This window comes from Cupressus sempervirens, chromosome 2 (genome assembly GCF_028749045.1).
Source record: "Cupressus sempervirens isolate cs-2001-9-10 chromosome 2, ASM2874904v1, whole genome shotgun sequence".
In the NCBI taxonomy this organism is placed as follows: domain Eukaryota; kingdom Viridiplantae; phylum Streptophyta; class Pinopsida; order Cupressales; family Cupressaceae; genus Cupressus; species Cupressus sempervirens.
Genome location: NC_143119.1, coordinates 469,445,473 through 469,458,651, shown reverse-complemented (window position 1 = coordinate 469,458,651; position 13,179 = coordinate 469,445,473). Strand labels below are relative to the sequence as shown.

The 13,179-nt window shown below is 36.9% G+C and overlaps 1 protein-coding gene across 2 annotated transcripts in view; it reads left to right on the top strand.

Moving 5' to 3' along the window:
* Positions 1–13,179, top strand: part of AARE (acylaminoacyl-peptidase-like protein) — a 250,733-nt gene that overhangs the window by 187,691 nt on the left and 49,863 nt on the right. For both annotated transcript variants that reach the window (XM_089814257.1, XM_089814256.1), the window contains one exon: positions 7,579–7,647. In XM_089814257.1, coding sequence (XP_089670383.1) covers positions 7,579–7,647 — 69 coding nt within the window. The remainder of the gene's footprint in view (positions 1–7,578; positions 7,648–13,179) is intronic.

Below are 13,179 nucleotides of genomic sequence, written 5' to 3'. Positions count from 1 at the left end.
TTAAAAATCCTACAGACCCACACAGGAGCCCTAGCTATGATGGGTATCCTCTTATTGATGGAGGAGACATTCCCTACCACTTTTATGGAGCTCCAGAAAGCCAACTAGGAAACCACTAAGACAGAAGGGGAACGAGTTATTTTGAAGACTGGTTTACAAGAGTTGGAGCCCGAGCTAAGACATGAAAAGTCTATATGAGTAGAGAAAGAGGGGAAATTGGCAACATTAGAATAAGATCAAATAGATGTGCTTAGTGTTTACTGCATAGATTAATTAAATTATTGCACACAGACAATGAACACGAACAGCAACAACAGTACTCCTTTTATTATTCGCATATGCCGAGACATTACATTATGCTTGATAAGATGATTTACAATGTACCCAGACAGGGTATAAATACTTTCTGCCGAACCTTCCTGAAGGGGTCCGTCGGCTACAAAACAATCCTAATCTACCTGTCGACTACAAAATATTTTCTGACAACATGAACCTGTCGGCTACACAATTTCTACCGACGACATCATCCCGTCGGAAACACAATTTCTACCGACGACATCATCCCCCCCAAAAGAAAAAGTCGTCTTTGGACAACAATTACAAAATATCCCAGACAAATTAACAAACAAAATACATTAATTGACTAATGACAACAAGATAGATTTGCTTCTGTCACATCCCCTTCACATTCATCCCGTGCGTGCACCAAACTAGTCCCTAACCCACGTTGCATCTATAGCCTCTGCTAACACAATACTCTCTCCTTAATCTAGCTGACCTTGATAGCCACTTGTGCTACTTTCTCTGCTTCCAACTCTTGGGTACCCTGAGCCAAGTGTCGCTGAACTGCCTTCAACTAGATGATCAACTCCTCCTGAGCTCTCTGTGCATCCACAAGACAACCTCACGTCCAACACCCACTCCAAGTGCCTCTAGCACATAAACACTCCATGCTTGCAGCAGCTCCAGGTCTCATCAACTGGTCACACTTCCCAAGACTGATAATCGTAGTGACTGGGGGTCTAGGGGGCATTGCCCCCAATGGGGTTGAGGGGCAGCGCCTCTACGGGGTCCTGAGGCACACTATTGGCACCAAATTAGCACCCCGAGACCTAGACAAAACTGCATGGAACACACTATTTTTGTCATTTTCTTTTGATTCCACACTCTTTATGGCAACTGCTTGTGTTTTCTACCTGTTTATATCTTTCCCTTATCCTCAGCATCATACATTATTCATTCTAAACATCTTTGAGTTGTCGTCGCTTTTTTTATTTTTATTTTTAAGAAAACCTCCACCGCGGGAGAAAAGAACGCCACCACAGGTATCCCTGGAAAAAAACGCAAAGCTGTGGGATGGGAGAAGAAGATAGCGTCCTTGAAGACCCTAAATCGATGGGCATGCTCTGTTGGTGTAGAGTATTTCTTGCCGAATCATTTCACAAAGCTCGCAACATGGGTCTTCGGCTTCACCAGGGCATTCAACGCATCAGAACTATTCAAGACTTCCCATGGAATGCAAGACAAAATCATACCAACAGTGCGCAGAAGAAGAAAAGCATCCACGGGAACTAGAAAATCAGCCACGGGGAGATGGAAAACATCTGCAGGAACAAAGGATATCCGTGGGAGAAAAGAACAGACGCCCGTGGGACAACCACGAACACATGTGGAAATTAAAAAATGTTCATGGGAAAACAACAAACGTCCTTTGAAAATAAGATATCCGCGGGTATTCGTAGGACCACCCACGGAAAGTTGCCCGCGGGACAGGTGTTCGTGGGACAACCTGCCCATGGAGCAGCAGTCCGTGGGTGTGCCTATGGGCACACTTCCATTCCTTTTCTTTCTTTCTTTCTTTCTTTTTTTTTTTTTTTCGAATTTTTTCTTTTTTTTCTTTTCTTTTCTTTTTTTGTTTTTGCTTTTTTTTTTTTACATAAAGTACAACTGCTCAATTTTCCCTCCCGACCTCGCCAACTTGGGACAACGAGGGAGATTGTCGGGGTTTGTCATTCTACAACGACGAGCTCTTCCTTTCATCGTACATCTTCAACTTCGACTCGTTGACTGCTTGAGGCACTTCTTGCCTATCCAAGGTCCACAATTTTATTGCTCCATTGTCACCTACCTCTCGGATTTGGTATGGCTCGACCATCTAACCTTAAATTTTCCAAGTTTAATTTCATTTCATTGGTCATACTTCAGCACCAAATGCCTCGGCTGAAACCTATTCAGTTCTAGGTGCTTATCATGCCATGCTTTGTGTCTGTTCTATCACCTTCGTGGCCCATTGTGTCGGCGGTCATCACTCATCTAGATTATTTGCTTGCTGTGAGCACCCTTCAACTAATTTTATGGTGCAGTGTATTCTTTTCTTTCTGTGCGATCTATTCACCATGTACCGGACAGTGGGATCTTTCTTTTTTCTGGGTTTGGACTGTATGTTCTTCCCCTCAACTTTAGCCATAATTGCCTTTCCTCCTTCCGCTTCTCTGTATTTCTTCGGACATTCATTTTCCTCTTTTTTCTCACCTTCGTCAACCCTTAACATATTACAACTCGAAAAGAGTTTGTAGTCTTCTATTTGCCAGTTGAGAAGGCCATTCACCGAGTCTAGGTCATCGTCATTCGATCCTCTTAGTCTCAATACTCCTTCGTCCGGTTCCATTCTCCTCTTTCCTTCGTCGTCACTTTCGCCTTCACCTTCTAAATCTGACGATGTTGCCTCCTCACCTACCATTTGTGTATGTAGGTCAATTATGAATCTTTTGCATCCGCGCTCCATTGATAGGGTATTTCGTTTCCAATCATGTTTTACTTTTGCTTGCACCAACCAATTCCATCCCAGAATAACATCATATCCTTTTCTTTTCAATGGAATGACCACGAAGTCCAATAAAAATAGTTGCTTTCCAATAGTTACTGATTGCGCCCTCAAGGTTCCCAACAGTTTGATCCTGTGCTGGTCTGCCATGAGCAACTGGAATGTAGGTGGCCACAACGTCGGCTTTCCCAATTTCATCCAGGTATCCTCCGATAAAACATTCATGCCAGACCCTCTGTCGACAATTGTATCTGTCAGAACATTTCCCAAAATCCCCATCTCGATGATCGTCAGATGCCTTCCCGTTGTGAGTGCTAGAAGCATTGGGTCTGTTGTCGTTGTTCCACTATTATCCCTTCCTGTTTCCTCTATTGCTTTCGGAAACGATGTATAATTTGAAATGGCCATTCATAACTGAGGCAATGTGAGAAGGTCACTTATCTTGATTGGTACCTCTGTTTGTAAGATCTGCCGTACGATGTTTTGTTTCGCAGAGTTCCTTGCCGAGGTGCCAGTGGTGTCCTTCAATTGAGATGTCTCTGCTTGTGATGCCTTTTCAATGTCCGCCCGCACTTCCCTCAATTTCCTCTTATCTTCTGCCGGGTCAGGTTACACTTTTGCTTGCCTTCGTGTAATTGCTAGAACCTCCTCTTCGTCCGTCCTGACAGTGATCAAATTTACTCCGAACTTCGGGCACTTGGCATCTTCATGATCGCGGGGTCCGCACCATCTGCATAACAATTTTGGTGTGTTCGCCGTTGTACAATCTTGAGCGAAGTGGCCCCACAAATTGCATGCACGGCATTGAACTATCGGTCGGCCATTCACATCGTACTGAATTCGACTCCTCCCGCCATTATTGGTGTTGCCGTTGTTGTTGTTTTTGTTTTGACCGCGCCGATTATTTCTATATCCTCCCGACATGGCACCCTCCGTGCTTGTGTTCCCACTCCCTCCAGACGCGGAAACCTCCTGCGCCAGGAACACCTGTTGAGGTCCTTTGGTTTTCATGTTGAAGGGGCATTCTTTTGTGGAATGTCCCATGATCTGACAAATATGGTAGAACTGGTTCTTTGGACAGGACCCTTTGGTGTGACCTTCTGTCTTACACTCCGTACACCATAGCTCGCTGCCCTTTGGTTCTTTCTGCATGTTCTTAAATTCCTTCATCATACGAATCATGTCCTTTTGGAGGGCTTGGACCTTTTTGCTACTATTTTCCTCATCGCTACTTTCGTCTTCCTCCGATGATGCATCGTCGTCTGACTCAGAGGAGGTTATCACATAGATTAATAAATTATCGCACACAGACAATGAACACGAACAGCAACAACAGTACTCCTTTTATTATTCGCATATGTCGAGACATTACATTATGCTTGATAAGATGATTTACAATGTACCCAGACGGGGTATAAATACTTTCTGCCTAACCATCCCGAAGGGGTCTGTTGGCTACAAAACAATCCTAATCTACCCGTCAGCTACAAAATCTTTTCCGACAACATGAACCTATTGGCTACACAGTTTCTACCGATGACTTCATCTCGTCGGCAACACAATTTCTAGCGACGATACTTAGAATCTAGTAGGCAGCACAGTCAAAACATTTAATTGTCGAGTGAGATTTGAAGCTTCTCCGACAACACTTATCGCGAACCATCACGTTGACTACTCTAGGGGCATCCTCTCAATCGTCCCATTAGGAAGATTTTTTCTCAATAGTTCGTTTTGTTTTGCTGCTCGTCTTGAAGCTGACAACTTTTTTTTTCGGGGTGGGGATAATGCAGGTGATTAATACTTGTTAGTTGGGGATTACAATAAATTTGTTGTACCGAAGGGTTGCAATTATTGGTATTCTCAACCAACCGGGAACACTATATGTAAAGGACTTCCAAGTGCTCAACTTTGTTTTTTCAACATACATGTCTTGGTCTCCTTGTCTTAGCATTAACTTTCCTTTATTGATTCACCTTTTTGTTTCAGGGCTTCCTTGCCTTGGCATTAGTACCTTGTACCCTAGTATCTTTGTATTTATAACGTGTTCTTCTTGTATTGGCTCTTTTAGGTGCTTCATACTTTTGTTGTTCTTTTCTCTGTTGCTATGCTCACATTCACTAATTTTTTATAGGATGGCAAGATTATGCCTTGACACCACCACGATGTCTCTTCTCTGGTTGGCTTGAGAATTTGGGACAATTATCTTGGTTTCTCTCTTCTCGCCAAAATTTACACATCTCTGCTACCACTTTGTGGTTTTACTTCTGTAATTTGTGACGATCCCTTGTTTCTCCTTATTTGAGAATGGTTTAATCTCGTGTGTTCTTGCTGGTCCTTATTACTCTTTGTGACTTGGAGATGATTCCTGGCTCTTCTCTTGATTTGCTTTCCATCTCTTATTCCATGAACAATATATAAATATTGAGCACAACTTCATCTGATATAAGAATAAGGATTACATATGTATCTTTATCTCTAAAGCCAAGGATATTTTCCTTGTCTGTTGTAACAGTGGAGAATATGCTAGTCTATAATTTAGCAATTGTTTTTCTACACACAGAGAAATGAATTTCTGATTATAGCATCTCTTTAAACAGTTTGTGCGAGGATAAGATGGTGGTTATGTATTCTCAGGCATATGAACAAGATTCATGCCAAAGTCTCAGTTCACTTAATCCAAAGTATTTATAGAGTGATATCTTGCTATGGTACATAGATCGCTATGTTACTTGTTTCAGAAAGCGATATTTACATATGTTTTTGATGAGAATGGTTATTCCACTAATTGGATACACTGAGATTTGATCAAATATAGAGATAGTAATTGTGAGGACATCCTAGAGCCCCATTCTACCTTGGATATGCTTAATTTTATGTTTGTAAATGTGAGGAGTAGATTTCTAAAGGTGCTGCTTCTTTGAGTGTTGACCCAATCTCATGAGTTGGCTATGATTTATAGTCTCCAACAGTATTGTTGTGCTTCAACAATTTATGCAATTCCTTGTAAATAGATTCGAAGCTCCTCAAGAAACCTATTTCTCTCCTTATTAAAAGCGCATGCCTTCTTTGTCAATATTGTATTTTCTGTTGTCCCAATATGCATATTGGATCCTTCAGAAAACTGATAGGAATCAATATAAAATGAATTATTATCACCATATTATCAATCTGCCAAATACGTGGTACCCTAAAGGTTTATATCATAGATGTGTGTCCAATATTACTCATTTCATGTGGAAAATGTAAGAATCACTAGACCAATACTTAGCGTTAGCAAGCAACAAGCTTCTTGAGTACTCATTGAATGCCCATTGGCATTGATATAGAAGCAAATCAACTTGTGTTGTTGATTGAGAAAGAAAATTCAAATATTTAGCTAATGAGGCTCTTGTGCATTTGATTCAATTGGACCTCGATACCTCCATATTACTTATTCCACTATATGTGTCATCCTTTATATCCATAAAAGCCCCAAATTTCCCTTATACATGCCACTCTTTAGAGCATACTAAAGACTTAATTAATTAATCTTACTAATTTGTCATTTATTATATTCTAAATTCTTCATTCATTTATCTATTTATTATATTATTATTGTATGTTATATATAATTTTAATAATATTATTGCATATATTTATGTATTATATAATAATTTCAACAATATACTACATTTATAGGGTTGACCCCACAGCCTGTTAGTAATTTCACGAGCTTGTTGCTTGGCTGATCTCAGGTTTCAATCGCTTCCACTATATGATGTATGCTTGTGTGTTTTCCATTGGGAATACTAATAATGGTGCCTTTGATTGACGGTTCTTTGACCATGGACAGTTCAAGAGCCAAAGTTTGCCGCTAGCTGTGTTGGCAGTTCTTTTGCACAGAAGGTGTCCCATTGACATAGTGACTAAGGAGGATGGTAGCACAGTCAGTGCAATGGAGAGGTTTTCAATGGAGAACAATGTATGGAGCTATAAGGTATTATGAGTGATAAGGCGGCAAAGATATAAGGGGTGTATCCACAACAATGGATAAGGGTGTCTCAAGTGGTGGAGGGAGGAGTCTGATAGGGATTAGGGGGTTGCTTGGATTTGGATAGATGAGGAGGATTGCTTACCAATTAGAATGATAAGGGCATTTGGAGATATAACTTGAGTGTTAAAAGGTAGTTTAAATAGAGATGACACATCTAGGAGCCATTACTGCCTTAGTGACCACATATATACCATGGGGATAGGGCCACCCAAATGTGACCCCACTGGTTCAAAGCTCCAGCAGTCAAAAGCAATTACCAATAAAAAAAATATTATATTAATAATATATTAGTATATTAATGATAGATCGTATTATTTTTATTTACTAAATTCTCTTACATTAGTATTGTTTATTTAAAAAATATTATTATGTAATGATTATTTATTATTTAATCCTATTTGAAAACGGGACATCACTTTGAATTCAACACCAACTCTAAAGTCCACAATGTTGAGATAGTCACAAATTTGTTCCTTTTGTTGTAATATAAGATTTGAACGAATTAGAGCTATAGTCTTGGATGGTTATCTGTTTCGTGATCTAGATTCAGGATGGTTACTATGTTTTACTGTAATGACTAGAATTTTACCAATTTTAAACTTATCAGTGAGCACTATAATCTGATTTCATGTGCTATTGATTGTGTCAGTGAACTCTCTAATAATTTAAATCCTACAAATGCTCTCTGTTAATAGTGACAACTCGTTACTTCAAATGGCAGGTGAAAGCACCAGTTCTTTTCCTTTTGGGTGCAAAAGACCTCCGAGTACCAGTATCAAATGGCTTGCAGGTACAGATTATGAACTTAATGTCTTTCTGATGTTAATCATGATTTTAGTTTTTCTATATATTGACACTGGTAAAAATAGTTTCTCGTTTTAACTAGTTTCAGATTGCCTGATTTTTATGTGTAACTTGAAATGTACATACTTAAATAAAGACAGACTATAAAAGATCAATTGGCTTCATTAGTATGTATGATCAGAAGAATAATCTTGCTGTTCAGAAAGGTTTTGCATGTCTATTTCAGTTTAAGTTCTTGGGTTGATTTAAACATTTTAAAAATTGCAATTTAATTTGGGTTTCACTTAATTCTTGTTAAGAATTCATAAATTTTGTATGCAAATTTAGTTATCTTTTATTTCAATATAACTTAATCATTGCTCTTTGGGCATAAATAGAAACATTTTATTATGTTTCTGCTAGTTCAACTTTTAGCATCTAAGCTTTTCTTCATCATTAGCATCTCTCACGTCAACTTTGTATTGAATATTCATGTGTAGATGTGGTACTTTATAGAGGAGTTATGTAATGTCCCCTCTCGCAATCTTCTTAAGATTATGGGACAATTAACTCATAACTTCAACTTTCAAGAGTCTTTTTCTTGCTACTTCAAAGATTTTTATAGAAGCAATATGTCATTCACAATATTCAATTTAATATTGCAATGTCAACACAATGGTCTTGGGTTTGCAGCTTTTAGTCTTATATCCCAAGCCTTACCAAGCTTCACTGAAATGGGTTTGGATTGTATTGCAAGTATTGAGTTGTTATATTAAATTTTAAGATACCATTCTCTGACTCTCAAGTCTAAATGCTCATGGATACCACTAATTTGGTCTGTGTGGTGTACGTCCCCTGCCTTATAGATATCTCTCGTGTTTTCTGTTCTACTTCTCCCTTACGTCTGTAGTGCTGCCTGTTATCTACCTTGCCACTGATTATTTTATTTCTGACCGCTAATTATTCACCTCTTTCTTCTGTAATCCGCTGCGCTCATTCTTTCTTGGTTGTGGTTTCTACATTAATACCACCTGCCTTCTTACTCTGTCTATCTTCCTAGCCGTGCTTGATGAGTGAGAATCATCTCCTTTATTTTTCTTTTCTTGTATATCTCACTGAATAACCTGGACTAATTTCTTATACCATGTGTCACTAAAGTATGGTGTAAAAGTTGTCACTTTGTTGTTGCCACTTTTCATAACAATTATTATTTGGTTATCCACCAAACTAATTTTATATTGAGGCAACCACAAACTTTAATCACCAAAGTGGGCTTGTTATATTAACAACTGATTTTGATCATTCTTTGCATGGCAAGATCTATTATAATAAATGATAGGGTGTATTTCTTGGTTGATGTTGACTAATCCTTTCCTTATTTATTGATACCACTATATCTGATTATACCAATCAGGGAGGCCTATTAATATCTATGCTTGACATTAAATATAATGAAACTGTTTGTCTTCATTTATTCCCTGGTTTAGATCATTGGTCGACAATGATAGTTTGACGATAACAGATTTCCACAATCCATGATATTATATTCCTGCTTCTTGGTAAGATTGTGCTTTTATATATATATATCTATGGGTCTCTTGTTTCTTTCATTTTAGTTTCTTCTTTATTCATTTCTTATGTTTTGCCTTTTCTTTTTTATTTTAGTTTTCTTGGGTTTGCATGCTTCTCCCTGCCTCCTTTCCTCTTCTCTTTATTAAGTCTGCATCTGCAACATATTTTGTCTCATTCTTAGCACTCTCACCCTGATGATGGATCATTGAATATGATCCTAAATGTTGATGTAAAAACTCACACACAATCTTACCCAGAAGCAGGAATATAATGATAGTTTGGCTAATGTTGATTCACCAATGCCACTTATTATATGCAATGTTACTACTTGTCAATACAAATTGCATTGATACCCAATTATATGCTAATTGCAATCATTTTCTAAAAGCTCGTATGGATATTGTTCACGTTTTGGTAGTACAGATAAATCCATAAACATACTGATTTGTATTGGTTGCGCATATAATTGATTATTGTTGCTTATCGTTTTCCATATTATATTTTGACCATCTCTTCCAATGAGGGTGCAATTGTATATTGGAATTGCTATTGTTCTCAGATTTAACTATTACCAATATAACATACCTCCTAAATTGCTATGTTATATGCTGAACTAAGTGTGTTTAGTTTGTTGACTAAGTGTGTTTAGTGGCTGAGGATACATAGTACAAAATGAAAAGAATGCAGAAAGTAAAGTATAGGAATCAATAAACAGGAAAATTGATCACTTTATTCAGAATACAAGTACCAAAATAGTACATTTCTTATTGAAATATCCAAAACTGTTTTGAGGAGTTACAAAGTGTTCAAGTTTTACACAGTACTTAAATACAATGCATTCAGATATCACAAGCATTCTCAGCTCCTAACATAATATCTAAATTAAACACATTGTGTAAACATAAAAGTATTGAAAAGAGATAAGATGAAAGGCATCCATTGCCTGAACGGAAGGTTTGTTGTGCTACATGTTGAAGGGTTGAGTCCACATCTCCATCTGGGAGTAAACTTGCAAAAAAAAAAAAAGAAATGGGTCAGTTCATATGAACTGAGCAATGGAAAACTTTCCTGTCATCTATACTCGATTGTTCCTACAACATGGTTATTCAGATAACTATTTTAAAAGACAAGAAGGCAAGAGATAAATCTGAAAAATAAAAACATGTTTATGCTAATGAGTTTTTTCCATATGCAAATACAGGTATGAAGTTTGAAGTTTTTTGAAGGATCTTGCATAAATTACACGTGTGAAGCCTTTCGACTGAATCATGTAGGGGCCAAGACTGAAGGACTAAGGAGGCTATTGAAGGGACACACATAAATTATAAGTGTGAAACCTTTTGGTCAAATCATGTAGCGGCAAAGACTAAAGATATGGGGAGACTGTTGAGGGGGCATACGTAAATTACAAGTATGGGACCTTCTAGTTGTACCATAGCAGGAGATTGAAGATACGAGGAGATTGTTAAAGGGACGTACATGTATTACAGGTATGAAACCTTTCAATCAAATCATGGAGGACATATGAAATTCTTGGTCTACAGGTTAATGGAATTGGATCTTTACAAGTATACAAGTAGAAAAGGAAATAAAGAAATGTAACTTTCAAAAAATGATAGGATAGGCAGCAAGCTACAACATAACATGAGGTCACATATATTATAGCAACAGGATCGGAAAAATAAGGATATAATCAGCCATATCAGGGGAGATCAGTCAGAATGGGTTCAACAAAGGTTAAAGGATTATAAGTTTCAGATACATAAGAAAGGGGGATAAAGGTATATTTTTGTTTCAGTTGTTGTTGATCATAAGTTTTGAAAGATTTCAGCATACATATGTGAAAAAGGGAAGCAAGATGTGATAAGTTTTAACGGAAACAAAGGGTGTTATTCACAATTCATAAATCATCTCAGTATTATATTAGCAATGGATCAGTAGTCATGGCACTAATCACAGAATTATAACAATTTAACTTCCCAACCAGTTTAAAATCATGAATGGTCACAAGGAAATAGTTTCCAAGTACATCAAGCAGCCAATTGGAATGAAATGATAGAGGCTCATTCTAAAACAAATTGTATAAGATACTCTGATCTACATGAAACTAATAGAGTCCAGTCAAAGAATATGACTGATTATGGAGTTTCTCTAAGCGGAGAATGTAGCAGTGCATAATGACAAAGGAGTTTGCATTCATAAAGGCTGAATGGAAATACTAAGAAATGAAATCAGCATATGCATTAGACAGTAACAGCAGATACAGGCAATGAATGAGTTCCTATGTAATATTCATATAAAAAATCTCAGAGAAAATGGATTTTTTTGAACAACGAGAAAGAATAAAAGATGCCATTATTGTTATCAAAATCCGAACAGCAAGGAAAAAAAGGCATCACAGCTGTATCAAAATCTCACAGCTAGAATTGAGTCAAAATGCTAATAGCAGATTTAAAAGGAGATAAAATAAAATCATGAAGGCAACAGAATTGAAGCAGATTTTGATATCTAAAAGTTTATATTCTCCTTTGCCGACAGCAATGTTATTCAAAAATACTGTTGGTTATTCATGTTTTACAAAAGAAAATTCTGCTGCTACAAATTATTATATAATTCACATGTTACAGCGTATTTGTGATGACTGTAATTTTTGGCACCATTGCTTTAATAGCTATCAGTATTGTCTATCTCTTATGAGATTCTCTTAGATTAGAGGAATATTGCAATCAAAAGTCTTCTACTTGATCAAAGATCTCAAGGAATCAGAAGACAAAGAAGTCAAGGAAGAAAGATTGAATCATATAATGAACAAAGAAAGATTGAATCATATAATGAACAATGTTCAGAATAGTAATTACATTGTATCCATTACAAAATCCAGGAAGCAAAAAAATGAAGATGACATTATAGCAGTATAATTCCTGATGTGGCATTAGAAGTATCAGCGATCTCATAGCATACAACTCACTATACGAGAAATAATGGCAGCCGTTCAACATAAATGAAACCCTTTTCTACCAAGATTCGGCCATGGTAAAAAACCCTCAACGAACATTGAGAATCAGCTGATATACAACCATAAGAAAGAAGCATAAGGCTCATGCATGGTGGAAACGTCTAAACCAGCAGATAAAACTCACGCATGGAGGAAAAATGACGATGGCCAAAGCAAAGAAGGAATCTGCTTAGAAACAACAAGCTCATAAAGAAGCCTTCCAAGCAAATAAGCCGTCCTCAACCAGATAAAGCTCATGCCAAGAAGCAACTGGCCATACAACAATGACTACCAACAGAAAGATAAGACCAGCAACCATGAAAATCCGCAGTCCAAACACGTCTAACCAAAGACAAACACATAGCGTCCAATGCAAAAAAAGCCCAGGAAACCCACCGTCCAACAACCAAAATATGGCGCCCAAATCATGAAGAGGCAAGAAAAAAAACGCAGGAGAAGAAATGGCTGCGGCTAGGGTTTTGAAAACTCTTCTTCCTCCCAATACGTGAATGAACAAAATGAAGAAGACAAATGCCTTTTTTGCCTTTAGTTTCTTATATTTCCTTTGATACATTTCGTGAAATTGCGGATCCATACATGGGAGTTGGGTTTTTTTAAATTATTATTCTATTTTTATCATACATGGGAGTTGGGTGTTATTATTTGAAACTCTATTTTTATTAGGCTTATATATATTAAATGAATAAACACCTTATTTTGGTCATTTAATACATATAAAACTAATAAAGATTATATTCCTTTTATTTTTATTAATACTAATATGTTTAAAATTAACAAATATAATGTTTATTATTAAACATATTAATACTAATAAAAATAAAAGAACTAATAGAATAATTCCCTTATTATATTTACTAATACTAACATGTTTATAAAATTGATAAAATAAATAAAAAATAAACACGTTAATATTAAATATAATAAAAAGAACTTTTAATTGTAAAACTAATA